Source organism: Ochotona princeps, chromosome 13 (assembly GCF_030435755.1).
Source record: "Ochotona princeps isolate mOchPri1 chromosome 13, mOchPri1.hap1, whole genome shotgun sequence".
Taxonomy (NCBI): Eukaryota; Metazoa; Chordata; class Mammalia; order Lagomorpha; family Ochotonidae; genus Ochotona; species Ochotona princeps.
Genome location: NC_080844.1, coordinates 39,401,285 through 39,428,230, shown reverse-complemented (window position 1 = coordinate 39,428,230; position 26,946 = coordinate 39,401,285). Strand labels below are relative to the sequence as shown.

General features: G+C 46.8%; 2 protein-coding genes and 2 pseudogenes across 3 annotated transcripts; 1 reads left to right on the top strand and 3 right to left on the bottom strand.

Annotated features, from left to right (window-relative positions):
• Positions 1 to 1,613: 1,613 nt before the first annotated feature.
• Positions 1,614 to 3,554, bottom strand: LOC101522543 (sodium- and chloride-dependent neutral and basic amino acid transporter B(0+)-like; annotated as a pseudogene).
• A 2,822-nt stretch (positions 3,555 to 6,376) lies between these two features.
• On the top strand, positions 6,377 to 10,219 carry LOC101522295 (mannose-binding protein A-like). Its single transcript, XM_004583614.4, has 4 exons — positions 6,377 to 6,608; positions 6,939 to 7,055; positions 9,150 to 9,224; positions 9,846 to 10,219. The coding sequence occupies exons 1-4, from the start codon at positions 6,428 to 6,430 to the stop codon at positions 10,217 to 10,219; spliced, it is 747 nt and encodes a 248-aa protein (XP_004583671.2). The 5' UTR covers positions 6,377 to 6,427.
• A 3,448-nt stretch (positions 10,220 to 13,667) lies between these two features.
• On the bottom strand, positions 13,668 to 21,937 carry TMEM254 (transmembrane protein 254). 2 transcript variants are annotated; one of them, XM_004583525.3, is made up of 4 exons: positions 21,835 to 21,937; positions 19,713 to 19,816; positions 19,230 to 19,289; positions 13,668 to 14,177 (listed from the first exon to the last, which is right to left on the bottom strand). In XM_004583525.3, the coding sequence occupies exons 1-4, from the start codon at positions 21,922 to 21,924 to the stop codon at positions 14,057 to 14,059; spliced, it is 375 nt and encodes a 124-aa protein (XP_004583582.3). In that variant the 5' UTR covers positions 21,925 to 21,937; the 3' UTR covers positions 13,668 to 14,056. The 2 variants fall into 2 exon arrangements, with proteins under 2 accessions (XP_004583582.3, XP_012781910.2); XM_012926456.2 differs by lacking the exon at positions 21,835 to 21,937 and adding an exon at positions 21,463 to 21,822.
• A 2,206-nt stretch (positions 21,938 to 24,143) lies between these two features.
• LOC105941727 (large ribosomal subunit protein eL31-like) lies at positions 24,144 to 24,538 on the bottom strand (annotated as a pseudogene).
• Positions 24,539 to 26,946: the final 2,408 nt, after the last annotated feature.

Below are 26,946 nucleotides of genomic sequence, written 5' to 3'. Positions count from 1 at the left end.
GATAACGATGATGATGAGCAACAACCGCGGCTCAAATTCAAACCCCAGATCCGTGAGACCACCAACCTTCTTCAAGGGGAACCCCTACGGAGCTGCAGGCCTTTTCCTTGTCCTGTTGCTCATGGGCGTGCTTTCCCTGCTGCTTTCTCGAAGACCTCTCTTTGTGTAAGCCTGTGGCCAGGGCAGGCTTTGGGTTTTGTGTAAACCCTCATGCTTCTGGAAGGCTTGCCTATTTGCCCCAGGGGTTGAAGTCTTTGTGCTCTGAGTCCCCAACCCTGCATTGTCATATGGGTAGTGCCAGGAAATGTAGCTCTGAGGATTTTCTGTAAATGGAGTCTCTCCTTGTTCCTGGCAGCCTTCCCACAATGGACATAGGCCTGGTGACTTGAGGACATCAAGGCCAATGACCTTTCAGATGCCAAGATGTCAACTGTAAGACGAAACCAGAGGGGAATGACTCAGTCCTGCTAATCAACAGCAGGAAAACAAACCTCTTGAGTTGTTTAGTGGGATTGGAGAGTTCTGAGAAGTGAGCATGAGTGTAGCAAGGTGGGCCTCAAAGATGCCATCGGGAACTTGGCCCACTTGATCAGGCTCTGGCGATAAGCATGGGTGACCTGGGGAACCTGGGCTAACAGAGTCACAGACCTGCTGCTCTCCCTCTGGGATCTGCTTCTCCTCCCTCTCATACCACAACATGTCCCATGTGCCCAGCCCTGGCTTGCACCCCAGGGAGACAAGAAGATGCAAGCCTACCTGCTGCTTTCATGAGATAGAAGCACTAGAGGGCACTGTGCTGAGAGCCTGTAGTTCTAGCAACCATAGTTGCCGAGGGTGAAGACGGGTCTGTATGTGAGAGCGGTATGAGCAAAGTGGAAGGCAGTATAGGGGCTGGTGCCGTGGCATAGTAGGTTAAGCCACCTCCTGTAGTGCCAGCATCTTCTAGGGATGCTGGTTCAAGTCCCAGATGCTCCAATTCCAGTCCAGGTCTCTGCTGATCATGTGAAAGCAGCAGAGGATGGCCCAGGTATTTGAACCCCTGCACACATGTGGGAGACCTTGAAGAAGTTCGTGGCTTTGACCAGGGTCATTGCTAGCCATTGTGGCCACCCAGGGCTGTCAATCAGCAGAAGGAAGATCTAGGAAGATTTCTCTCTCTCTCTCTCTCTCTCTCTTTCCCTCTTAGTCTCTGCCTGTTTAACTTTCAAATAGTTTTTTTTTTTTTTCAAAAGAAGTCTCTTTATTAGCATTGTGGTGATATTTGCAAAAATGTCCTGATAAAATATAGGCTGTGATGTGTTTATACAAATAGTTAAACTAAAATGAAATAAACACATGATTGTTGTTGAATAACCACACTATTGTAATAACATAGGGAAAAATAGTGCAAGTGGAGGGGAAACAGGGAGGGTGGAGGTGGAAATTCCCAAGAGCATGAAACTGCATCATGATATTTTCATATGATATTCTTAGGTAAATGAGAAAATTTTTCAATGTTAGAAATAATTATTAGTGAAAAGAGTTTCACCATAATCTCAAAGAATCACATTTTGCAAATGCATATATATATATGTGTGTGTGTGTGTGTGTGTGTGTGAATATATGTGTGTGTATATATACACATATAAGTGAGATCTCATTCTGGGCTACTGCTGCCATTAACAGTAGGTATTTCAAAGTCAACCTCTCTTTTAGGATCTACCATGCCCTTGTATCTCTCCCCACGATGTCTTTCTAGGTATGGACTCCAGTTGGAAGCTGGTTTGCAATAGCTTACAAAGCATTGAAAAATGCTCCCTTTAGCCTGACTTATTTTTATGACAGCCACAAGTGGACTCCAAATAAGGCAGAAAATAATCATACATCAGCCTAGAGCAACTCCCCAGTCGGGGTATGGAATTTGGCCATGTCTAGGTCTCTGAAATCGCACCAGTGACCAGACTAGAATTGTCATCAAAAGGATAGGTGTAATGACAAACCAGCAAGCTCTCCACCACAGCCATCTCTTGCGCCAATCATCATTTCTATATCTTCAATAAACCTGTTGCCTCCATAAATCCAGATGACCCCCACTATTTCCAGTACAGCTACAGCCAGAATGCCCCACCCAGCACAGAAGTGGTCAGTCAGAAGAACCCAGTAAACGCCAGCCTGGGTCACACACATGAGACCAAGGAGAAACAAAGCCAAGCAACAACCCCAAGTTACGGGAACCCTCATTTTCTTCATCAACTTGGGGAACAAACCCTGGATCAGTGTTGGAATAGCACCAACAAGTGCAAATTGAGAATCCAGACCCAAAGTCAAAAGCATGAAGAAAAATAATATGGGCCAAAATGGGCCTCCTGGGAGCTGGGCTAAAGCTGCTGGATAAGCAATGAATGCCAAATCAAAACCTGATGCTACGACTTGAGAGACTTCCTTTCCAGATACATGAGCCATGTGTCCCAGGATAGAAAAAATAGCAAACCCAGCAATCACACTTGTGAGGCAGTTTGTCACACAAACTACAATGGCATCAGAGTAGCAGTTATTATGGAACTTACTGTAAGATGATAGAGCAACTAAGCCACCCCAAGCCACTTCAAGAGAAAAAAATATCTGGGTGGCAGCACCTTTCCAAACCTCCACTTCCCTCAATTTAGTAAAATTAGACTGTGATCAAATGTATGAAATGCCTTCGGATGCACCTTCCAGGGTTGCTCCTTGTATTAAAAGGATGAGTAGGACCACGTAGGGGCAAAGAGCTGTGAAATAAACCACTTTGCCGGAAGACTTGATTCCTTTAAATAGCACTGTTGTAACGATGAGCCATGCCAGAAGAAGACAAAGTGCTAACTCTCACACAATGACTCCAGTCTTATCTATTCCACTGGATCGTTGGAGCACCACTTCATCCCAATACTGCTCACTGGGAAGCTGCCCTGGCTGATACATCTCACTCCCAGGGATACAGGTCAGATTGTTGATGTCAATCCAGGTTTTATTCACTTGGATGATCTCTCTTGTTCCAGTACTTACATTACAGCTAGTTAATATGGGCGACCTGCTGCAGCTGTCATCTGACCAAGAAGAGCAGATTTCCATGGCACTTCACGTTGAAAAGACACAAACAAGTAGTAAAGACTATAGGCAATAATGACATTGTAACAGAGCGCCTCAAAAATGGATAGCAGGGCCATTGTAACTCCCACACCTTGAAACAATGGAAAAATCCTCCAAATGGAAATTGGACCCAAGCTAGCAAACTGCCCCATTGAACACTCTAGGAAGAACAGTGGTAAACCAGCCAAGGCTAGCATAATTGTGTAAGGTATCAAGAAGGCACCTCCACCGTTGTTGTAAGTCAGATATGGGAATCTCCACACATTTCCCAGTCCCACTGCACATCCTATCAGAGATAGAAGATAGTCTGATTTTTTGGACCAGTTACCACGTTCTTGATTCTCATCATGTTCATCAACATGGAAATTCTCAGATGAAATTGTCACTTTCTCCTTTCTTCTGCACTTGAAGAAGCCCAGGCACTTGAACTTGTCCATGGTTTGCTTACTCTCTCGACTGGCTCTGCCTCCTCTCTTCTGACAGTCTGGCCAGGTTTGACTTGGGGCAGGTGTACACTCCTCCATTGCTACCTGCCAGAGGGAGCCAAAAACATTCTACAGATGGTTGTTCATTAATCTGGAGTTGAAGGTCAGTTCAGTGCCGCCCCTCGTCACTGGGTGGATTGCGCCTGGCATTGTTGAAGCATCTGCCTGAAGCCTGGGCTGGATGGCCAGCTTCTCTGCCACCATCTCTGTACTCTGCAAGATCCCTACCTAGTAAGTTGTTTCTGGAGGAAAATAGTGTTGGGGAGGATGGGGACAGTGGGCTAAGGGTCTGGCCTCTTGGCTTGTCCTGGTGAGGTGCAGGCAGGGGCTGTAGTGGGAGTGTCATACCCACCTGGGGCTCTGTGGTCTTCAACTGGTTCACCTGTGTCCTTTCTTTGTCCACTTGATTCTACACAAACTTAAGTGCTGTCTTTTCCAAAGTGTGTGTGTATGCTGGTGAAACGTGCCAGCCTTGAATGTGACCATCATCAGGGGAGGTCAAAAAAATTGGAAGAGGAATGGTGGACATGATGTGATCTCGAAAGTTCCCTCTCACTGAGTCCTGGAGGAAGGGAAGGGTCAAGGGAGCTGAGGGGCTGGGATAGGCCAGGGCAGAGACTGTGGTTAGCAGCCAGGGCTGGGGACATGGATTCAGGGGCCGGGAGCTGAGCCGGGGAGGAGTCCCATGAAGGTAGGGCTGCCAAGGCTTCCTGCAGGAGGGACCGATTTGAGCAGAAGCCTGATGAGGACACATAGGCCCAAAGGAGCTGGGCAAGATGAAGAGGGTCCTGCTAGGAGAAAGCAGGGGCTGGCCCCTAGCAGGTCCCCTGAGCAGACATCTCAGGGGCCTGAGGTCTGCCCTGGTAAACAGGATCTCTTGGTGGAAAAGCCTCAAGCCAACAGATGTACATCCTCCAGGCAGAGGCAACAGCCCAAGAAGCTTCCATTTTCAGGGTAAGAATCCTGCCTCCCTGGCAAGTGCCCATCACAAAGCTGAGGGAATGGACAGATTATTGGGGAAACAGCTGCGGTTCTGAGTGTGGCTGGGGCTCTGGCAAGTAAAGCAGACATCCTATACTAAATGACACAGTGGATATCATAAAGCAGGTCCAGTCAAGCCTTCACCACCTCCAGAGTTTAACCCTTACTGTAGGGTCGGCAGAAAAGGGCAGAAGATGGACACTGAGACTTCTGTGGCCAGGAAAGAAAAAAAAAAAAAAGATAAGGTGGGGCCAGCACCGTGGCTCAATATGCTATTTCTGTAATGTCAAGCACTGACATCCCGTTTGGATTCAGGTTTGTATCCTGGCAACTCTACTTCCAGTCCAGCTCCCTGATTATGGTCTGGGGAGGCAGTGGCAGTGGAGGATGACCCAAGTCCTTGGGACCCTGCACCCTTGTGGAAGATCCAGAAAAGGCTCCTGGCTTTCATTTGACACAACTCTGGTTGTTGCAGCCATCTGGGGGAATGAACTAACAGATTCTCTTTCTCTTCTCTTTGTAAAATTGTCCTTTTTAATAAAAATAAATCTTTTTTAAAAATAAAAAAAGTAAATGAAGAGAGGCTCTTGGAGGCAAAGGGCGAGCATCAGGACTAGTTCTTCATCTTTTAGGCTCCTGTAGTCTCCCAGAGATGAGGCACGTGACCACTCAGCCTGGTGCCAACAGGGGTGGGTCCTGCGGCCCCAGGCAGAGCAGATCTTTATCACCTTTGCTTCTGTCTTTGCATTAGCACCAACCTAAGTCTTTTTCTTTTTTTAATGTATTGTTATTTGATGAGGAAAGAGCTGGGGAGATGGGGAGAAAGACATAAAGAGCAATACTGTCCTCTGGTGGCCTACCCAAATGTTGACAATGGCCCCCTGATGGGGCTGTACCAGGGGGCCTGGAATCACTGAGACTCCCATGTGGGTGGAAGTGACCCCAGGGCAGGAGTCATCAATGCTGCCGCAAGGGTCTGTTTCAGTAGGAAATGAGTTGAAAGTGGAGCCAGATATTGAATCCAAGCCCTCTAATATACAGCGTGGGTGTCTTAACCACTAAGGCAGACACTGCCCTGCCTCTGATATTTTAAACTAAATTTTTCTCTTTTTAAGTTTTTTTCAAAGAAATTTTATTTGAAAGGTGGAGTTACAGATAGTAGAAGAGACAGAAAGATCTTCCATCTCCTGGTTCACTCCCCAGATGGCTGCAATGACTGCAGCTGAGAGAATCCGAAGCCAAGAGCCAGGAGCCAGGAGCTTCCTCGGTCTCCTACGAGAGTACAGAGTCCCAAGGACTTGGGCCATCCTCTGTTGCTTTCCCAGGCCATAAGCAGGGAGCTGGATCAGAAGCGGAGCAGCTAGGAGATGGACCGGCACCCATACAGGTTGGTGCCAGCCCCAATTTTAAAATAAAATTTTAAAAATGTTTAATTTTTTTTTTTTCATTTAATTTGAAGGATACACACACACACACACACACACACTGGGCAGGGCTGGGCCAGACTGTGAGTCAATCGTTCAAGTACTTGAGTGACTATCTGCTGCTTTTCAAGGTTTGCATTAGCAGGAAACAGAAATTGAAAGTCAGGTCAAGACTCACATTGGGTGCTAAACTATGGGATGTGGGAGTTTCTGGTGACATCCTAACTGCTGTGCCAAACACCTGCCATGGACTCTGATGTTTCAGACCTGTCTGTCTGCCTAGTAATCTGTGGCAAACTCAGGGCCAAAGGTCGTGATGCTTCTGTTCATCTGCCATCCTGGGCACAGGCTGTATATCCCCCTCAGGCAGTAAGGAATGGTGGCTGTGCAAAATGAGAAGTCATTGTCTTCCTTGACCCTGAGGTGAGAACCATGCACCTGTTTCCATCCCTCTCTGTGCTATTCCTGTGCGTGGCGAGAGCATCTTTGGAAACGAAAACCTGCCTGGATGCTGAGAAGACCTGCTCGGTGGTGGCCTGCAGTGTCCCAGTTACCAATGGCACCCCTGGCAGAGACGGGAGAGATGGCCCCAAGGGAGAAAAGGGAGAGCCAGGTAAGGTGACAGGGCTGCTCTGGCTGCCAAAGCCTTCACCCCCAGCAGGAGGCAGATCCACCTGAAGGATGGATCACAGAGACCTAGAAAGGCTCCCTTTTCGTCCTGACCCAGAATAATCCCTAGAAATGGTCTCCCCGTGATCCCATATTTACACCCACAAACTGGTGTTGAGAGGTTGTCCTTGGAGAGGGCGCGTCAGGGGCTCTCAGGACAGACCATCCTCTGTGTTCCCATTAACTCATGAGCTACTTTCTAGGGTCAGTGTCAGTCTTCGAGGGAGAGAGTGAGCCACAGTTGCTGGGCCTCACAATCTTTGTCCTCCGCCAGGTCAAGGTCTCAGAGGCCTACAGGGCCCTCCCGGAAAAATGGGGCCTCCAGGAAGCACAGGGGTTCCTGGAGCTCCAGGACTGAAAGGCCAAAAAGGAGACAGAGGAGACAATTCTGGTAAGAAGCGTGGTGTGGCCCGAGGGGACCTGGGAACTCTGGGAATTGGAGGCCCACGAGGGAGAGGCGCCTACTCCTGCACCTTCACCTCTGATTGCTGATGCATCACAGGGGCCTGAGTAGAGACTTTCCAAGCCTGCCAGGCTCTTTTCCTGGGCAGGCCTCTGCATGAGACGGGGCTTGGATTTCAGCACGTGAGACAGCCAAGTATGTGGCTCAGGGTAGTGAAAAGAAGAACTGGACTCATCAGGGGTCTCTGCAAATGGTCTGACTCACTGGATATTGACTGGTTGATTTCAGAGGAAAATAAAGCAAAATTAGTAAGAAAGAGAGCAAAATGACAACCTATTGATGGATATTTGCCCTCTGGCTTGCCAGAACAATGAAAGCATCAAAGAGTTGACCTGGAATGAGAAGTGAAAATAAATCATGAAGAGGGGCTGTGGCATATCAGGTTAAACTGCTAAGTGTGGTGCCGACATCCCTTGTGAACTCCTGCTCGAGTCCTGGCTGTTCACCTCCTATGCAGCTCCCTGCTAATGCACCTGGGAAAGCAGAGCAGGATGGCCAAAGCGCAGGATGGCCACTGCATCCACATGGGAGACCCAGAGGACGCTCAGGCCTCCTGGCTTTGACCATTTAGGGAATGAACCAATAGATAGAAGATCTCTTTCTGGCTCTTGCTCTCAAACTCTCTCTGTAATTCTGCCTTCAACTTTAGAAAAAAAAAATAAGAACAAAGAAAATCATGAAGAAAAAGGAGAGCAATGGGTAGGATATTTTCTTGAGAAGTGTCACACACAGGCAGGTGCTGTTGTGCATCTAGTTAAGCCACTATGTAAGATATCCACAGCCCGGCTCCAACCCTGTGTGTTCCACATCCACTCCAGTGGTTGGACTCTCAGCTCTGGTCTTGGACTCCAGCCCCTTGCTAAGGAGTATCCTGGGAGATGGCAGGTGATGGCCTAAGTATCTAAGTCGGGTCCCTGGCAACTACACAGGAGAGCAAGATGGAGTTCCTGGCTCCTGACTTCAGCCTGGCCCAGCCCCGGCTAGGATGAGCATCTGGAGTGAATCAGTGCATGGAAGCTTTCTTCGTCTCCCTCTCTCTCTCTTGCTCTGCCTTTCAAATATATTTTCTTTAAATAGTAAATAAACTCAGTGTGATACAATGTGTAAGCAGTATGAGGAGATTAGAACCTAGAAAAATAATTCTGAATTGTTAACGCAACTAAGATATCTGGAAAAGCAGGATTATAGTACATTTTTACTTTTGGCTTAGTTTCGTGTTTTAATTTTTAAATGTACTTTTTAGTAAGTCATTTTTTATCATATATGGTTTCTTTTTTTTCCAAAGATTTATTTTTTATTACAAAGTCAGATATACACAGAGGAGGAGAGACAGAGAGGAAGATCTTTCGTCCGATGATTCACTCCCCAAGTGAGCCGCAACGGCCGGTGCGCGCCGATCCAAAGCCGGGAACCAGGAACCTCTTCCAGGTCTCCCACGCGGGTGCAGGGTCCCAATGCATTGGGCCGTTCTCGACTGCTTTCCCAGGCCACAAGCAGGGAGCTGGATGGGAAGTGGAGCTTCTGGGATTAGAACCGGCACCCATATGGGATCCTGGGGCGTTCAAGGGGAGGACCTTAGCCGCTAGGCCACACCGCCGGGCCCTCATATATGGTTTCTAATATAATTTATTCCTTTTTTATTTGCCTGCTAGAGAGAGCAAGAGAGAGAGCAAAAGAGGACATTCCCCTCTTCCATCCGTTAGTCCAATGTCCAAATGTCAGCAATGCAACAACAGCTGGGGCTGAGCCAGGCTGAATCCAGAAACTGGCAACTCAATCCCAGTCTCCCACATGACTGGCAGAGCCTGACTACTTCAGCTACGATCACTGCCATGTGGAGTGTGCATTAGCAGGAAGCTAGTCACGCACGGCAAGAACTCCAGACCCAGCCCCTCTGATACAGGTTGCTTGCACCTGATGCAGCATCTTAGTGGCTAGATCAAACACCCCTCCCCCTGTGATGTTTTCCTCCCCCTCCCCCCCCAAAAAAAAAACCAACCTCTCTCCCTCTTTGCCTTGTAGCTATAGAGGCTAAACTGGCTAACTTAGAGTCAGAGCTAAGGAACTTGAAAGCACAACTGGACTACACCAAAAAACGTAAGTTTGGCCTCAGCCTCAGGGTTTTCTTCAGCACGGTTTAGGTGAGGGGGAGGGAGGAAGACAACACTCATTTTACGCCAAGACCTGTGCTAGCTTGGCATTCGCTCGCACTATGGTTTCACTCCATCCTCTCACCTGCCCTCGCCATGGTTTTCATACTGATTTAAACGTAGCAGTGAGGCAAAACAGGTGTGGGAAGTGTAGGTGGCTCACTTGAGTTCTGGGAGCTGGGATGTGGCAGGGGCAGGCTGGAGGCTCCTGGAAGTCTGTTTTCTCCAACACCTAGGCTCCTGACACCTCAAGTTACTGCCCCTCCACAGCCCTCAGGGTGTGCTTGGCAGCAAGGCTTGGTCATACCATCCTACATCCACCCGTGCCCAGTGTTAAGCAGACAAGTGATTGGCTCCCAGGTGGGATGGTACAGGAGCATCTGGCTGTCAGCCAAGTGTGCCGCCTATCTTCCCGAGGCACCTGCACGTCTGAGGCTCCACCCTCTGCTGGGCATGCCCAGAAATGTTCTTGCCTGAGTGGGGGTAGGTGGGAGGAGATGTCTGCTGGCAACTGGCCAGTGCCAAGCTTCCCAGCCCGCTAGACCAATGCAACACCCTGTGCTTTCAGTGCAGGCCTTCTCCTTGGGCAAAAAGTCGGGCCAGAAGCTCTACTTGACCAATGGGGAAAAGTTGCCATTTCATAAGGTGAAGGAGCTGTGCGAAAGGCACCAGGCGACCGTGGCTACCCCCAGGAATGCCAACGAGAACCAGGCCATCCAGAAGGTGGCCAAGGACACCGCCTTCCTGGGCATCACAGACGAGAAGATTGAAGGCCAGTTCACCTATGTGACGGGAGGCCAGCTGGCCTATAGCAACTGGAAGAAGGATGAACCCAATGACCATGGCTCGGGAGAGGACTGTGTGGTCCTCCTGCAAGACGGGTTGTGGAACGACATCAGCTGCTCCTCCTCCTTCCTGGCTGTCTGTGAATTCCAGGTGTGAGGTAGTTCCTCAGCCTCCCCACCCTGACCCCTGGCCCTGTCTCCCGTTCTGTGGCTTTGAAAGAGAACTCAGCGCTGGTTTCCTCATGCAGTGTACAGTCTTTCATCTGAGGGCTGTGCAGGGAACCAAAGGGGCTGCATTGGCTTGTGGAGTGTGAAGGGAGGAGAGGCTGGTGATGGGGGTTCTGGGATTGGGTCTGGCTGGGGGCAAGGGCTACTTTGGTCCTGCTGGGAACACTGAGAGTGAGCCCTGGAACGGGCTTACCCAGGCCCAGCCTCTGACCAAAGGATGCTGGACTAGCCAGGGTGACCCACTGATGCCACGCCTGCCTGGCCTCAGCAACTCCCTAGGACTGACCCAGGCCTTTTTGGGACATGGGTATTGCTTTGAGGAGTTCAGGAGCTGCCCCTGAACACTTGGCACTTCCTGACTGCAATACCTGGTGATATCCCACGTGGGAAACAATTGTAGTTCTAGGAAACCCCTCCTTATTCTCTGGGAGCTGTGGGCCAATGTGGGAGAAGACAAAAGTCACACAGGGTGCACCCCTCCCCAGGACCTCTCCCTCAGCAGGAACAGCTGCTTCCCACTACTACAGGTCTACCAGCCCATTTTCTGCACACACAAGAGGAAAACAGCACCACAGCTGTGGCTCAAATCACGCAACACCCCCAGTCAAGTCCACAAAACTTCCATCACGAGTAGTATCTCATTGTTGTCTTGGTGTCTGGTTCTGTACCTGACCATGGAGAATTTCCAACCATCCTCAGCAGGTGCATCTGCCATCACATAGCACTCGTGCAGAGGAAGGAGCAGAGGAAGGCCACCTCTGGCTGAATATCACTCACCAAAAGAACTTGGAAAGTATGGCATGAAGGTGCTGAGGGCCACTTGAACTTAGCAAAAAGTGTTTGTAAACCTTAGTCTTCTGTTTCTCCCACCGCCCTTCTTCTTGCTACTGGAGTGACTGAGACAGCCACCTCAATATTGGGTTAGTAAGTGGTTGGTGAATGCTTGCTGTGTGAGTACATGAACTCATTAAAGGGAGATAGATGGGCTGGGTGCAGGCAGTGCCCTCTACCCTCCATGTGCCTCTGTAGAAGGAGCCAGGTGGGTGCAGCTTGGGCTGGGATGTGCCAAAGGCACTGGAGTCAGCAGAGCCAGGGGGCTGGGCCTGCGGACCTAGCCTCTGGCACCCCTGGCCTGTGATGCAGCTGAGTTTTCAGTCCCACCAAGTTCCTTTTCAGGTCACACATGGGGACTGTGAGAACAGCATGTTTGTAACATGAGTGGAACACCTCACTACTTCTAGTTCAAATCCAGACTGCTTAGCTAGAGGTCCAGGGAACTGTTTACCAACAGTTAGAAGCACATGCTAAGCCGAGGGTTGTGGCTGACAGAAAAAGGGAAGGATGAAGATGCACACATCTGGTGACTGGCAGCAGCAGCATTAATATTCTCAAGCACAGAAGCAGTAGCTGTATCTTCTCATGGCCAAGACAAATGAGAACACACCATCAGTTAACAATTTTGCAATTCTATATTTGATGATTCATTGATTGTCAATGTTGGGTTGCATTTCTTTGTTTTTCTTATTTTGTTCTATCAGTTGCAAATTCCCTAGCTTCTCCTTATTTTTCAGACCCTTAGTATAAACACATAAAAGGCTCTGAAATGTGACCTGTTTGCTAAACAATTTTACCTATCTGACCTCTTAAACTCAAGGCATTTAACACTATGCTGTTTGGACTTAAATTGCATTGAGTCATAAGTACACTGAATCTAGGAAAATGTAAGGAATACTGTTAGTTTATAAGTAGGGCCTACTAAAAAAGCTGTTTTTTTCCCTCTCAATATCATGGTTACTACTGCAACACAAAGACAGGATGCTACCATTTAAATTTTTCCTTGTACAGGCATCTAAGCTTCTGGGTGGCAGGGAGGGAGCACAGAGCCCTGCACTGGCCTCTGTCTGCGTGGCGCTGAGTAAATCATCCTCATGGCGACGCCTGTTATGGTCTCCAATGGGAACACACCCACCATCTGAGATCCCTACTGGGTCTCAGTGATGAAATGATCCCAAATCAGACTATAGGATTTTATCATTTGGGGCTGAAAAACATGCTAGAATATTCCTCACTTGCTGCTTGCACTGTATCACATGCTGAATGAAGTTAAATCAAGACAGCCCTGTAATTAAAAGGACATTAATTAAAAGTGACTCCATGTATGTGAAGAGTTAGGTGGGCCTGGGGTAGGTCTACAGACCCAAGAGGCATATATACTGAGCCCATAGCATTCTGCATATGTCAGGGAAAAACTGACATTTGAACAGTACGGACAGTCCCACAACAGAATCTCTTTGAGAGATGGAATCAAATGTATGATGATAGATATCAGAATTGACAAACACAAAAGCAGCATTTAAGAGACAACTCACATCATTTTATTTAAATTAACCCATTTCACTCAATAACGTGATACATGAAATGACTATCAGCATTAGTCTTTATGGTTTCTTTTGGGAAAGGACTCCTTAAACATTGGGCTTGATTTCCATGATGCTTAACTCCATGGTCAAAATGTGTTTCTTTATTGAAAAGGAACCCATTAATCACAAGTGAAGAGAAAGGCTAAGACACACACCATCAGAAACAACTCCTAGTGCATATTTGTTTATGTTGTGGTTTTACCTGACAGCACTTTTTGGGAGAGGCAGTTGTTTCTCATAAATGTTTGCTAATATAAATAACTGCCCCCCTGCCCCCCACTGCTCCATCATGGAAGAGGAAATGAGGGCTGGTCCTGAGAACAAGCAATCCAAAGGAACCTCAGGAATACCCCCTAGGGGTGACAGTCATTCCACCAGGGGAGGGGACAGTCAGCGACCCTCCCTCCCCAACCAGCCAGAAGCAGGAAGATATTTCCATCAGAATGAAAAGACAGTAACTTGGTGGGTAAACCAAGAACTAGAATCTTCACAGCTGGAGGAAGACATGTGCAGTCTGGAGAAAGTCATGGGAAAAACACGACTGCGAACAGAGCCTGGTTTCCCACCAGCAGTCTCATAAGGAGGGGATAGTCAGGAACGGTCTTGCACTGGTCTCTGATGACAGTACAAGGAACAAATTTTGTAGTTTTCACTACAAAAAATAAAAATTGGAATGATAACAAGCAGAAAGTGTGCTTAGTAATAAACACTGACTGAACACCTGTGAGCAAGACCACAGGACAAGTGACAAGGGACAGCCCTGAGCCACAGGCACACTCCGACAGTGGCCAACAGAGCCCTGGCCTCGACAGGGCACCGTGTATGGCTCCACGTGTGCAAAGAACACTTCTGGCAGCATGCGGGAAGGCCGTCCTCCACCTTGCTTCTCAGCAAGACTTCTGTGCCTCTAGGTAACTGTCCAGCCTGCTCCATTCCAGGTTCTCTACTTTTTTCTACAATTTCAGAAATAGAAGTTTGAAAGGCTGATATGCTGCCTTACGGGAGCTTAATCAATGTGTAAAGAATTTAATGTATTGTGGAGGTGTCCTGTATCTTGGTCCAGAAAGGTGGGGAGCATTTTGAGGGAGAGCTGGTAGTGAGGGCAAGGTATTAATGAGCTGGCAGGAGCAAAGAAAACTCAACAAGCAAGTCTTGTGCGGGTCTCAGCCCAGCTGACAGCACTGGAAGCCTCATCCAATCTGCTTAGGGAAAATGGAACACTTCAGGGTTCTACACAGCTTAGAGGGACAGACACGTTACAAAAGTAGAAATATCACTGAGTAAAAACAGCACGTAAAAAAGTGTTTGAATGTAAAACTGTAGAGAAAGCTTCTGAATAGCTTCTTTTAATTTTGTTTTTGACGCTTCGGTCTATAAGCGAGCAAGATGGAAAGAGATGCTACCCCAAAGAGGAAAGTCTGCAGGAACCAGAGCAGCTGGGCCCGGCTGTCGGTGATTCCTTTAGACCTAAAAGAGAACAAATGCAAACTATAAACACCAGATTATTGATCTTACAATTTCATATCACTGTCATCCTTCTTCTTATTTGTTTTTTGCACCTTCTATCTACTTCCACCTCCCTCGGTTTCTGAACTTGAGGGGCAACTGCCGTCTCATCTTTCCTGCTTCCTTATAACTGTGCTCAGGCAGGAGACTGTCACTGTGCAGGGCAGAGGGTTACAGGCAGCATCTCATGAGCTGAGGAGGAAGGAGGGCAGCCCTGCAACGGCTTAAGAGCAAGTGTGCTAAGGATGGGAGGATGGACACCGCGCAGGAATCCAAGCTTGGCACCCCTAGCTATGACCTGGGCACATCACTCAGTGCTCAGAAACAGTGCTCTGCTGAGAAAACCAATAATACTGCTATCTGCCCCACTCAGTTTATGAAATGTAAACACAGAGTGCTTAGGAAAGACACTGGAACAGAGTATAGACAAACACCTGCTCGCACAGTCATTCAACAGAAAATGATCCAACTTAAGTGATTAGCTTGCTACAGGCGCATATGTATATAATTAAGTCTCATTTGGATGACTATTTAAAACAAACTTTACATATATATGTACATATATAAAACACATATACATATATGCAGATTTTTCTACTAATAAGTTAAAGAAAGATAGCATATTTTAACAATATAAAAACCTGATAAACTTTCACATCCATTTTTCAAAGTTAACAGACTTGGCTACAATTTGAACATCCTCATTTTAGTAGAGACCTATAAAACTCAAGAATAAACATGATTCAAAATGCTGATAGCTTTCTACTGAGACCAGGAACCAGGCATGATGCCCTCCAGCTCTATTCTGGCCAACATGCACTGGAACACTACTCAGAACAAAAGGGAAGAAACACAAAGGGACAGAACTGCAAGTGGAAAATAAAACTTCTTTACTGGTAGACACAATTGTATAACAAGAAAACTAGAAAGCATCTATAGGTGAATTCTTAAAATAACCTAAGAATTTTGCAAGATTTCCAGGGAAATATCAATATATAAAAATTTACTACATTCAGATACACTACCACCAACAAAACAGAAATTGAAGAAGTCACTTGTAATTGCATCTGAAAGGACAGGAAACCAGAAATGAACCTAATAAAGAATGTGAAAGACCTCTTAAAAACTACAGGCCATTATAGGAAATGTAAAGACATGGAGCTAGGTAATTTTTCATGGGTTAGAAGACTCAATAATGGAAACACACCATTCCTCTCCAAGTTAATTCATATCGTCGATCTAGTAAATATGCCAACAGATTGATTTTTGTAATACAGGATGATGAATAAGGCCACGCAGAGGTCCTGGAACAGGGAGGGGACCCTTAGAACAACTAGGGTGAGTTCAAGCTGTATCAGCTATCACTGATTGCTAGGAACTCCTGTAAGACAGACGTGTGCTGGCCCAAGGACAAAGAGCCAAATCAAAAGGACGGAGAGTGAGGCGGACAGGTGGAAATCAGACACTGCACATCAAATGGTTCTGGGATAACTGGGCATCCATATGGAAAAAAACCAAAGCTGGTGCTTGTCTCTTATACGAAAGCAGTTAGTTGCAGGTAGATTAAAGATCAAAGACCTAGGGTGTGGACTTTCCCCCTTATGATTAAGACATCTGCCTCCCCCATCTCAGAGATTGCTGAAGCACTAGGGTTCCCGCCTTGTGGCAGGCCTGGACGGCATTCCTGACTCCTGACTGTGGATTTGGCTCAGCCCCAGGCAGTGAAGACACTGGGAGAGTGAGTGAACAGAGTGAAACTCTATTAAATAAAACTATTAAGAAAAAAGATTTAAATGTTTTTTAAAAATTCACTGTGAGTTAATTATAGAATATATAACTAGAGGAATGATATGCAAAATATCAAAATATAAAACTATTCAAGATTTTTAAAATTAAAGGTTTATTTTAATTTTTGTTGGAAAGACAGATTTATAGAGAGAAGATAGAAAAAAGATTTTTCATCCTCTGGTTCAATCCTCAAGTGGCTACAATAGCTAGAGCTGAGCCAATCCAGAGCCAGGAACCTCTTCCAGGTCTCTCATGTGGGTGCAGAGTCCCAAGGCTTTGGGCCATCCTCTACAGCTTTCCCAGGACACAAGCAGGGAAATGGATAGGAAGTGGAGCAGGCATTTGGGATACCAGTGCACACAATGTGAGGATTTAGCTACTGAGCCATTGCACCAAGCCCTTCACCAAAACTTTCTAAAAACACATTATTTGAAAGATGGCAGAAAAGCAGAGAGAGACAAACACTACTGGATCACCCTCCAAATGCCAACAGCCAGCAGTAGCCAGCCTGATACAAGGAGCTGAGGACTTGGGCACCCATAGACTCAAGCCGGCATCTGTGGCCTCCCAGATGGACAGCAGGCTGGAATTGAGACCAGAGCCAGGATCTGGAAACAGGCTCTCTGACATGGGATGGGGCTGTTCAAAGTAGCACCTCAATTGCCAAGGCCAAATGCCTGCTCCCAAGGTTCCTTTAAAACACAGGAATGTGCTTACTATCACGATCATGACAGATATGAAGTTAAACATATAGCCCACTTTTATCTCTAGTTAAAAAGAAACACACTCCCCAAAAAGTATGTACTTTGAAAATGTAGAGTTTAAGAGACTCTCTTGAATTGTCCTTGAATTACTGTTTAGGGATTTACACCTGGAAGGTGGATAGGAAATGTAAGCTTCTTGCCCTCTCCAAGGTAATTTCTGTATTATGTAAGGCACAGAACATTGTTTTATACATGTTGATTGCTGAATTAACATTAACACCTATGCATTAAAAAAGGAATTCTTCAATGCTGACATCTCATGTGGACGCTGGTTCAAGCCCCTGCTGCTCCACTTCTGATCCAGCTCCCAACTAATGACCTCAGGAAGCAGCACAAGATGGGCCAAGTGCTTTGGCCCCAGCACCCACCCGGGAGACCCACAAGAAGTTCTTGGCTCCTGCCTGGTGCAGCTTTGAGTATTGTGGTCATTGGGGAAGTGAGCCAGCAGATGGAAGGTATTTCCCCTTCTTCTCCTCTAACTCTGCCTTTCAAGTGAAAAAACTTATTTTAAAAGGAAGGTAGGAGGAGAATTCAGCAAACAAAATGTTGCAGGCAATTATTCCTAAGTTGTAAGATATGCAAAGCTGAAAATGTGCCATGTTTTCTTGTATTCACTGATTCAAATGTATTAGTCTTTCACTGGCTTCACAATTCCAAAGGAATATTAATTCTGATGTATAGCAACCTATGACAGTCTAACATGCCAGACCTTAAAGAACTGATTTGAAGAAAACAACAGAAACCCAACCTCCCTGGCTAGTTCTCCTCCTCCCTTCAAAGATCTGTATAACACAATTGAGCTTATTTTGGTTTTCATGAGGCCCCAGATGCCAGCAACAATAGTTGTCAAGCTGAGGGGCTGGATCAGACAGCCCCTAGCTTACTCCACCAAGAGGCCAAGGGAGAGAGGTCCCAAAACACTCTAGCATTCCCTACAAGCCAGGCCCAGAAAAGAGTTTCAACAAGCCACCTGAACATTTCCTTGCAATATGGGGAAAGAATTCCTATCCCATTCAAGAATGTAAAGAGAGGTTCACCTGCTGGGAAACAGAGTAAAGAAACACAGCAACACTGAGCACTGTGCTTAGAGGTGAGCCCACTGGAGGCACAGGAGGCTCCAGGCTGTGAGCTGTGCAGGACCTAACGGAAAGGGAACCTCACAAGAAGGTAATGTCCCCCCAACACACTGTCATGGATAAGGGGTAAGAGGCATGCTGTAGGGGGCATCAGAAGGAAACAGGAGAGCTGTAGGAGGATCCTGCTGACGATGGTCTCAAAGACCTCCCAGGATGAAGCAGCCAGCCCGGCCTCTGCACCACACGCAGCACCTGGGTCCCCTCACTACCCTTGCCCTTCCAAAGGGTCCAACAGCAGCTGTCACAGGTGCATAAGGAAGAGAAGTGGACTGAGAAAAGGCACCAACTGCACCCTCTCCCCAAATCAGGCTCCTTGGTCCCTGGGGCTGACACCAGATGTTGTGATTTTAGAACAAAATTTATGGATTTAATAATGAGACTTCATACTTTCATACTACCAGATAATGACTGGAAAAATCTATACATCTGATGGAAGTTTTATCTGCAGCAAGAGGAGCAGATAGGGAACAATCCACTGGGTGAATTCATTTGTGCAGAGGGGAGAAAGTCTAAGATTGCCTTCTGCTTCCCTCTGGAAAATCCACTTTGCTTAATAAATAAGAGGACACAGTAACATCAACAACTTACACTTTTAGCAGTGTCTGACACTCTATGCATACCATCAGCATAATTCTTATTATCAAAAGAGCAATAATAAAGGATTTGATCTCCCACATTTAGAAGAATTATAACAGTTATACAGGTGATAGTTAACCTCTAAGCAAAAAAAAGGTATTTACAGAACAATTTGGCATAATTACAACCATCTTTTTTCCTTGCACCATGCTATCTGTGTATGCATATATCAAGTTCAAATGTATACAGAATCCTTTTTAATACTCTCACACAGTGTTAACCTACAGGAGCATCTGCTGGGTAGGGTCAGTTTGCTAGTTTTACAAAAGAATGTACTCCTAAGTCAGCAGCAAGATCCAATTCCCTGGAGTTAGAAAGCTGACACATGTATGTGAGAGCAGCTTCTTGGGTGATTTAGTGTCAGGTCAGGGCTATCGATCATTGGCCCAGGCGGAGAGTGAAGCTTTTCATCAAACTGGAAGGCAGACTCCTAAACTTTTGCTTTAGTTGGTGCCACACAGGCAAAACCAACCAACCAACCAACCAAGCCAACTCAGCGAATGGTTTAAATAATTGATAACTAGAACAAGCTAACGAATTCACTCATCAACTATTTACCGAGTCCTTCTTCGGGGTCAGGCTCAGTATCAGGCCTGGGTCCTCAGCCCTATCCTGAGGCCCACAAGTGTGTGAATGTGGCTGCTCTTGACTTCCACCAGATATCACGCAAGATCTGAACAAAGACTTACTTGCACAGCACCATGGCATACACGGACTCTGCCACGTGAACCAGCCAGGCAAGCCAATACCTGAAACAATAACAAGTCAGGGCAGTGTCATGGAACAATGGGGAAGCTGCCTCTCGGGACTTAACCTGAGCCACCCATGCCTTCTTCTACTCTCGGCCACTCTGCTTCTGATTCAGTTCCCTGCTAATGCACTCCCTGGACATTATCAAGTGATAGCTCAAGTACTAGGCTTCTTGCCAGCCTTTGGGAGTCAACTGGATGAAAGAATTGTGAATCAGTGAATGAAAAGAATTCTATACAAAACAAAATACTTTTTTTTAAAGGTCAGTCTATTTAAGGGGAATATCTGATGATGAATCTAACACAAAAATCTCAAATGGAAACACGGCTTCAGGGGACGTGGCCCCATTGTTAAAGAGCTACAGGCACCTGCAGGCCTCCAGAGCCATGGGGCCCACATTTCATTTCTGTTGCTCTCCTTACCCATTGTGCAGGAGTGTGGGATAACGGTCCACCAGGTGCTGCGTGAAGGAGCCCAGGAGCCCAAGGCTCTGATAGGGGACACTCTGAGGCCAGAAGATAACCCACTGCAAGAGAACCAGAGGTGCAGCATATCTGTTAGGTCACCAGAGAGTCAGCAAGCTCTTGTTTTGGAGAGAGAGTCAAGTAACACGAGTGCTGCCAAATGAAGTACAGGCCAAAGAAGCTCTGAGCGAAGTCATGTGGACTCAAATGGAAATCTATGCTGGAAAAACTGGGTGATTGCCAGAATCAATGCCCAGGGTGAATGACTCCCATTTTTAATGAACTTCATCCAAAACAGCCTCCCCTAAAGTTCATGTTTAAAAATTTATATGCTCTTGCCAGCTCCTGTACTACAGGGACTGTGGGTTTGGGCTGTACCTCTTGTTTAGAATCATATTCTCTACTTTCACTCTCAAACTGGTAACACACTACACAGACACAGGGAGTCAGACTTGTGAAGTTCTAACAGTAATTGAGAAGGGTTGGTGCAATGGCTCAATTGGCTAATTTTCCACCTACAAGTGACGGCATACCATAATGGGTGCCAGTTTGTGTCCCAGCTGCTCCACTTCGCATCTAACTCCTTGCTTATGGCCTGGGGAAGCAGTGGAGAACAGCTCAAGTCTTGGGACCACTGCACCCATGTGGGAGACCAAGGAGCTCCTGCTTCCTGGTTTTGAATCAGCTCAGCTCTGGCTGTTTCAGTCTTTTGGGCAGTGAACCAGTGGATGGAGGATCTCCCTCTGTCTCTCCTCTCTGCAAATCTGCCTTTCTAATAAAAAACACATAAACCTTAAGAGTAATTGCTAATCAGGTAACGTTTTTGCCACAATTGTAACAACTTCTCCCTTCTCTCTATTACAAACATTTCTGTGAATAATTACTTAAGCTCCAAAATTTAGTGATCCACCTAGATCTCAGTCAAGAGCAAATCTGCTTCCCCCAGGATGGTGTGGAATGGCTCACATTCAAATAAAGTATTAAATACCACTGCATCTAAAAAAAACCCAACCAAACAACAACAAAAAAACAAACGGAAGGAGGGCTGGGGGCATCTGCCAGTTCCTCTGAATCCCAACTCGAATTTTCGGTTTCCCATAATCTACATTCAAATTCGTTAGAATCCTGGAACAGAAATGCTCTTTCGAAAACGTCCAGAGTTCAACGCCTCCATTTTCCAAGTGAAGAAACGAGGGTGGAGGTGAGCAGAGGGAGGCCAGTAAATAACACTGTGGAAACGACCAAGCCTCCGATTCCACGACCTGCTAGCAAGTATCCAAGTGGTTGTGCCTTCCTTCTTAATTCAACAGTTCACTCCCCAACCAATGTCCGGGCATCTTCCCCGTTTGTTATCCTTAAAACAAACTTTTTCTCAGCTGTAGAAAAGTCACCCTCGCTCTCAGGACTGCTGTTTTCTGTACCAGTGCCGCCCCACTCCCGTCACCAGCTATACCATAACCATGCTTGGCTTTAACGCCGGTTTTTTCAGGCAACTACACCTGCCGCCTTGGAAGCGCTATCCTTGACACTCCCACCATGAACTGCTGACTCGGTGAAGTCAGGGAAACCATGGGGGGAGGAGGACACCAAGGTGGGACCCCTCTTACACACAAATCTAAGAAACCAGTTAACCTAGGACAGCGGCAGGCGCTGTCCTACGAGAACCCAGAGGACCAAACCTGGTGCGCCCGCTGCCCCAATGCCTCACCGCGAAGAATCCCAGTCCTAGGCCCGTGATGAGCGAGGGCAGGGGCCTGGCTGTACGGAAGTAGGCGGAAGCGTCCCTTCGGGTCTCAGACTTCGCCACCACCATTCTGCAACCCCCAGGCTTCCAGCCGTCAGGCGAGGAGCCGTCCCCGCCTCAGCACGAGAAAAGCCAGGCCAACCGGTTTCGCAGGGTCTCCAACACCTGCCCAACGCCATGGCGGGGAAGTGCGCCTGCGCCTCCGGTCGGGGTTCAAGCTGCCGCCGCCACGCTCCAGCGCCGGCGAGTGGGACCTGCGCCTGCGCAGCCCCTCCGCTGGGCTGCTGGCCGCGCTGGGCCCGGGCTCGGGCTGCGCCTCCAGGCCGCTGCCCCTACCGTGTAATAGCCAAACGAGAGCGTGATGACCACGACCCAGAATAGGCTGCTCCTCTGGAAGTGGGCCGCGTCGCCTGCTGCCCTGGCCATCGTGCAGCTCCTTTCCCGGTCTGGCTGGACTCTGATGGGTTGGACCCAGGGCGAGAGGGCGGGCCGGAGGCGGGCCCTGGGCAGCGGCTCCTCTGACCCTGGGCAGGGTAATGGCAGAAGATTCTGTGCTGGTCGCTGCTGGGCTGGCTCCAGTGAGGAGCTTTGTCCAGCCTGTCAAACCAGGTGGGCTAGTCTTTATCTTGTCTCCTCCTTGAAAGTCAGTGTATTCACTAACTCTCCAGGTAACTCCGCCTTTCAAACATTTTTTTTTTTTTTTAAAGAAAAAGGAGTGTGTTGAGCCATCCTTGCACCCGTGATTAAATTCGCCTTGACCATAATAAATGATCTTTTTGATGTGCTGTGAGATTTGGTAGTATTATGTCATAATTGCTTTCATCTGTGTTCAGCACAGGTTTGTCTGTAGTTTTGTTATTTTTGTTTGGTTTTCTTGTCTAGTTTGAGTACCAGGGCAAGTCTGGTCTCCTTGAAGGAGCCTGGGGACATTCCCTTCGTTTCAATAGTTTGGAATAGTTGTGGAAGATTGGAGTTGGCTCTTGCTTACTGCACTGATTATGGCCCAGAACGATAGCCCAGAGGCTAAACCTCACCTTGCATGCACCAGGATCCCTTATGAGTGCCAATTCATGTCCCAGATGTTCCATTTCCTATCCATCACCCTGCTTATGGCCTGGGAAAGTAATAAAGGATGGCCCAAAGCCTTGAGATCCTGCACACCATGTGAGAGACGTGAAAGAGGCTCCTGGCCAGCTCAATTCAGCTCTGTCCGTTGGGGCCACTTGCGTGGTGAACCAGTGAACTGTGATCTCTCTCTCTCTGTAAATCTGCCTTTCTAATAATAATAAACAAATCTTCCAAAAAAATTTTTCAGTGATGGCTTTTTGTCCTGTACTTTCTTTGTTGGGAGATTCCTTGATGTGACCAGTACCCACTAAAGGAGGGAACCTTAGAAAAACAACGGAAATAGCAGATACATTAATTTTGATGTAATTTTGGAACCCTATGTATAATGTATATATGTATTTGGAAATGTATGCATAATAATGTATGTATTTGTTGCAGAGAGAGCAAGAATTCACACAGGACACAAGTTTACGATGTTAGGAAGAGTTGGTTTCAATCCTATCAGTTCGACCTAAACCCAGCCATTGTAGCCATTAGGGTATGAACTAGTAAACAGAAAAATCTGTGTAACTATCTTTCAAATATATATGACATTTTGGCCCAGATGTATGTACAATTATTGCATGTATTTAAAAAATTTTTTTTAAAAATGTAGATTTACAGAAAGAAGGAGATACAAAGAGAAAGATCTTCCATCTGCTGGCTCACTCCCCAAGTGACTGCAATGGCCAAAGCTGAGCCAGTCTGAAAGTAGAAGCCAGGAACTTCTTCCAGGTCTCCCACGCAGGCGCAAGGTCACAAGGCTTTGGCCATCCTGCATTCTCAGCTTCCTTCCACCCCTCCTCCACCCCCAAGCCACAAGCAGAGAACTGGATGGGAAGCAGAGTAGCCAAGACAAAAACCCACACCCATATGGGATCCAGCACATTCAAGGCAAGGATTTAGTCACTAAACCATTGCATCACTGAACCATTGCACCAGTTCCCAATTATTGCCTGTAAGTAAAAATTTCCTTCAAGTTTAAGGAGATGAAAATTGCAAAGTGAGACCAGTAATGAAAGAAGTGATGTCATCACTACAATTATGCCATGTTCTCTGAGACAAGTTTGAAGTCTGCAGAACAGAGTTCCTAACCAGATTCTACCCCAGGGATTTGGGGTGGATTAATGAAAAGCAAACAGAGCCACATCTGGCCCATGGTGCTTTATAAACTTATTAGTGATGTTACTCAACCTTCAGTGTGGGTTCCAAGCTCTGCTCAATCATTGTGGTGTTATCTGTGTGGGAAGCCAGTTTAGACAAGAGACCGTTTTACCCAGTCCTTAGGAATGGCACAAGCCCTGACATTTGCAGGATATTGTTGTAAGCAGTATCGTCCTTTAGTTCTCAGAGCAGGCAGGGCTGTCAGATTATTGTTCTTGGAGGGAAGGAGATACTGGACACTGAGAAGCACTCGGGAGCCTGAGAGGGAGGAGTGCGGCTGGGCGCTGAAGGGTTCCACTGTGGAGGTGCTGTGGGACATGTGAAGTATTCCAGAACTTCATCATCTCCCAGGAAACTCAATCAACTCAGTTTACTCATCTTTTTTTCAGTCTTTCTTTAGTTCTCATCCACATTGACTGTAGATTTTTCAAAGTGGTGACAGGTATATATGTAACCAAAGTACAGAACTTGTGTGGTGAATATTCATCCTCATTACATTTTCTGGACAACTTCACCTGGATGCATTATGGGACGTTTCTGATTCCTTTGGCCCAGACAGCTTTGTTGAGCCTGGTATCAATGCACACATCTGGAGTCCCTACTGCTTTACATGGCAAACTTCTGGATCTCTTCAAGTACCTGAGGAGCCCACTACTTGAAGTCCACGCCATGGATGTGCTTGTGAATGTTGATGGGGTACTCCCATGCCACTGCCTCACTGTTGGCAGAACGGCCCGTCGTCTTCTCTGCTCTTTTTGGCAGGAGCCATCTCATAGGACCCAAGCTAGAAAGGAAGGTTTAAATCTTTTTTTAACCTGAGAGTCTGGGCTGTCTATGTGTTGAATTCTGATGCAATTTGTTTCCCTGACGAAACGCATTGCTAATAAATATCAAGTATTGACACCTGCAGGGTGCAAGCACTATGGCATAGCTTTACAGCTTATAAAGCTGCTTATGGTGCCAGCATCCTATGTTTGCAGCAGTTCGTGTCCTGGCCATTCCAGTTCCCATCCAGCTCCCCACTAATGGCTTGGCAAAGCAGTGGAGCATGATCCAAACACATGGTTGCTTGTACTCACGTGGGAGACCCAAAAGGAACTCCTGACTCTTGGCTTTGGAATCAACATTACTCCAGCTGGTATGGCTATTTGGGGAATGAATCAGGGGATTGCTCCGTATTCTCTTTGTCTCTGTAGCACTGCCTTTCAAATAATTTTTTTTTTTAATGAACATCAACAAATACTGTATTTTTGGTCATTCTCACTTTAATCACATCACCCTATTTGGTTCCTCTTTTCCCTCTGTGAATAACTCTGTTTCTGAATATTCCTTTAATTTTTTAAAAAAACTATTATTGTAATAATATAGGGGAGGCAGATTTTGGAAGGGGCTAAGTGAAATCCAAGAGCCTGTGCAACTGTATCATAAAACAATAATATTAATGGAAAAAAGAGAAAATTATTACTTATTGAAAAGGGGACAGAAAGAGAGAGAGGGAGAGAGAGGGAAAACTTTTCCATCTACGGGTTCCTCTTCAAATGCCCTGAAGTGCTGGGCCCACTTTCCTTCGGCCTCCCAGTGTCCTCATTAGGATGATCTCCTAGCCAGCTGGCAGCAGTCACATTGATTGCCAGGGTCACGTGAGGCTGGTTTAAAGTTGTGTTTAATACTCCCTGCATGTGTAAATTCTGTTTTCCTTGTTATTTTTGCTCTATCCACAATTTTTATTTTATGTCCCGTAGAAAATTGATAGTTTTCACTACCTTTTTACAATTGGTAAGACTTTTTTCCAAGTATATTTCTAATCATTTATCCAACCAACATTTTTCAAAAACTTTCCTACCTTAAAACTGGCTTCTCAGCATTTCCCTAAGATACTAAATTTCTGCAAGGGAGACTTTGGAGAAAAAAATTGTTACACTAAGTGCAGGAGAGGCAAAATGGCTTGAGCAAAGTACTGTAGGGAGCCTGAAATCATCCTGTCTTTCAGCAACAAACCCTGAGCAGAGCAGTTACTTCCTGTATTGTGTCTCTAGGCCTCTACCTTATAGGTTTCTATGAGTATATGAATATTTGGAAGACAGTGAGACAGAGATCTTGCTTGCATCGGTTACCTCTCCCAAAGCCTGTAGTAGCTGTAAACGCTCCATGCTGAGGCCAGGAGTCCTGAACTCCATGTGGGTCTCTCCCAACAAGAGAGGCAGAGACCCAGGCACTTGGGCCACCTACTGCTGCCTCCCCAGAGACCTGTGGGCAGGAAGGAGCAGAAGTGGAGGCGCTGGGACCACAGCAGGCACCTCAATACAGGATGCAAGCATTGCTAGTGGTGCCCTCAGCTGCTACCCACACCCAGCACAACTAATTGCACACATATTCTCCCTGAGGGAAGAGCAGGGCAGCTCTACCAGGTGATGCCAATCACCTGTGTGCCTGGTGAGGCCTTTGCTCACTAGGGCACTGTGCCTGTCAGAGAGATCACAGGGACAAACATCAGGTTGAACGCTGGAGGTCACCCTGTGCCTGAAACCTCTATGTCCCCAACAGGAAACGATAGGTACCCACATTGCAAATGTCTTATGGGGGAAGTGAGAATATTGGTTTTCCTGGGAGCTCAATGAATGGCAGCTGGGATTTGAGACTAGGGATAACGGATTACCAGCAGCTGAGTCTGGGGTGGAGCTTGTGTAGGGTGGAACAGGGAGGAGCAGACTAGAGAGAGGATAAGGCCAATGGAGAGCTGAATGGGAGGGTAAGGCAGGTCTGGGGGGGGAATATCAGGGATGTGTATAGTTGGTATGAGCCAGGACCCAGCAGAATCACTCAAGATGGACCTGAAAAGGAGCTCATCATTCTCTCTGTCTCCCGACAAGTCTCCATTGATGGATTCCAGTGGTGAGTGTCTAAGTGCTGGGGTTCCTGAGAGGCTGCGATCCTGAGGGTCCCTCGGGGGTTGGAGATGTCATCTTTGAAAGTTCAGGTTCAGGGTCCAGGGACAGCTTGTGACACAGCTGTGTTGCCTGACTGTAGCACAGAGCAATGAGGGAGTCATGTTCTGAGAGCCTGGGCTGTGTAGATATGAACCACACATGGGGACACCTGGAGAAGCTTCCTACATTTTTTTTAAGTTTCATTCATTTTTATTGGAAAGTGAGAAAACAGAGAGAAAGAGAAAGATCT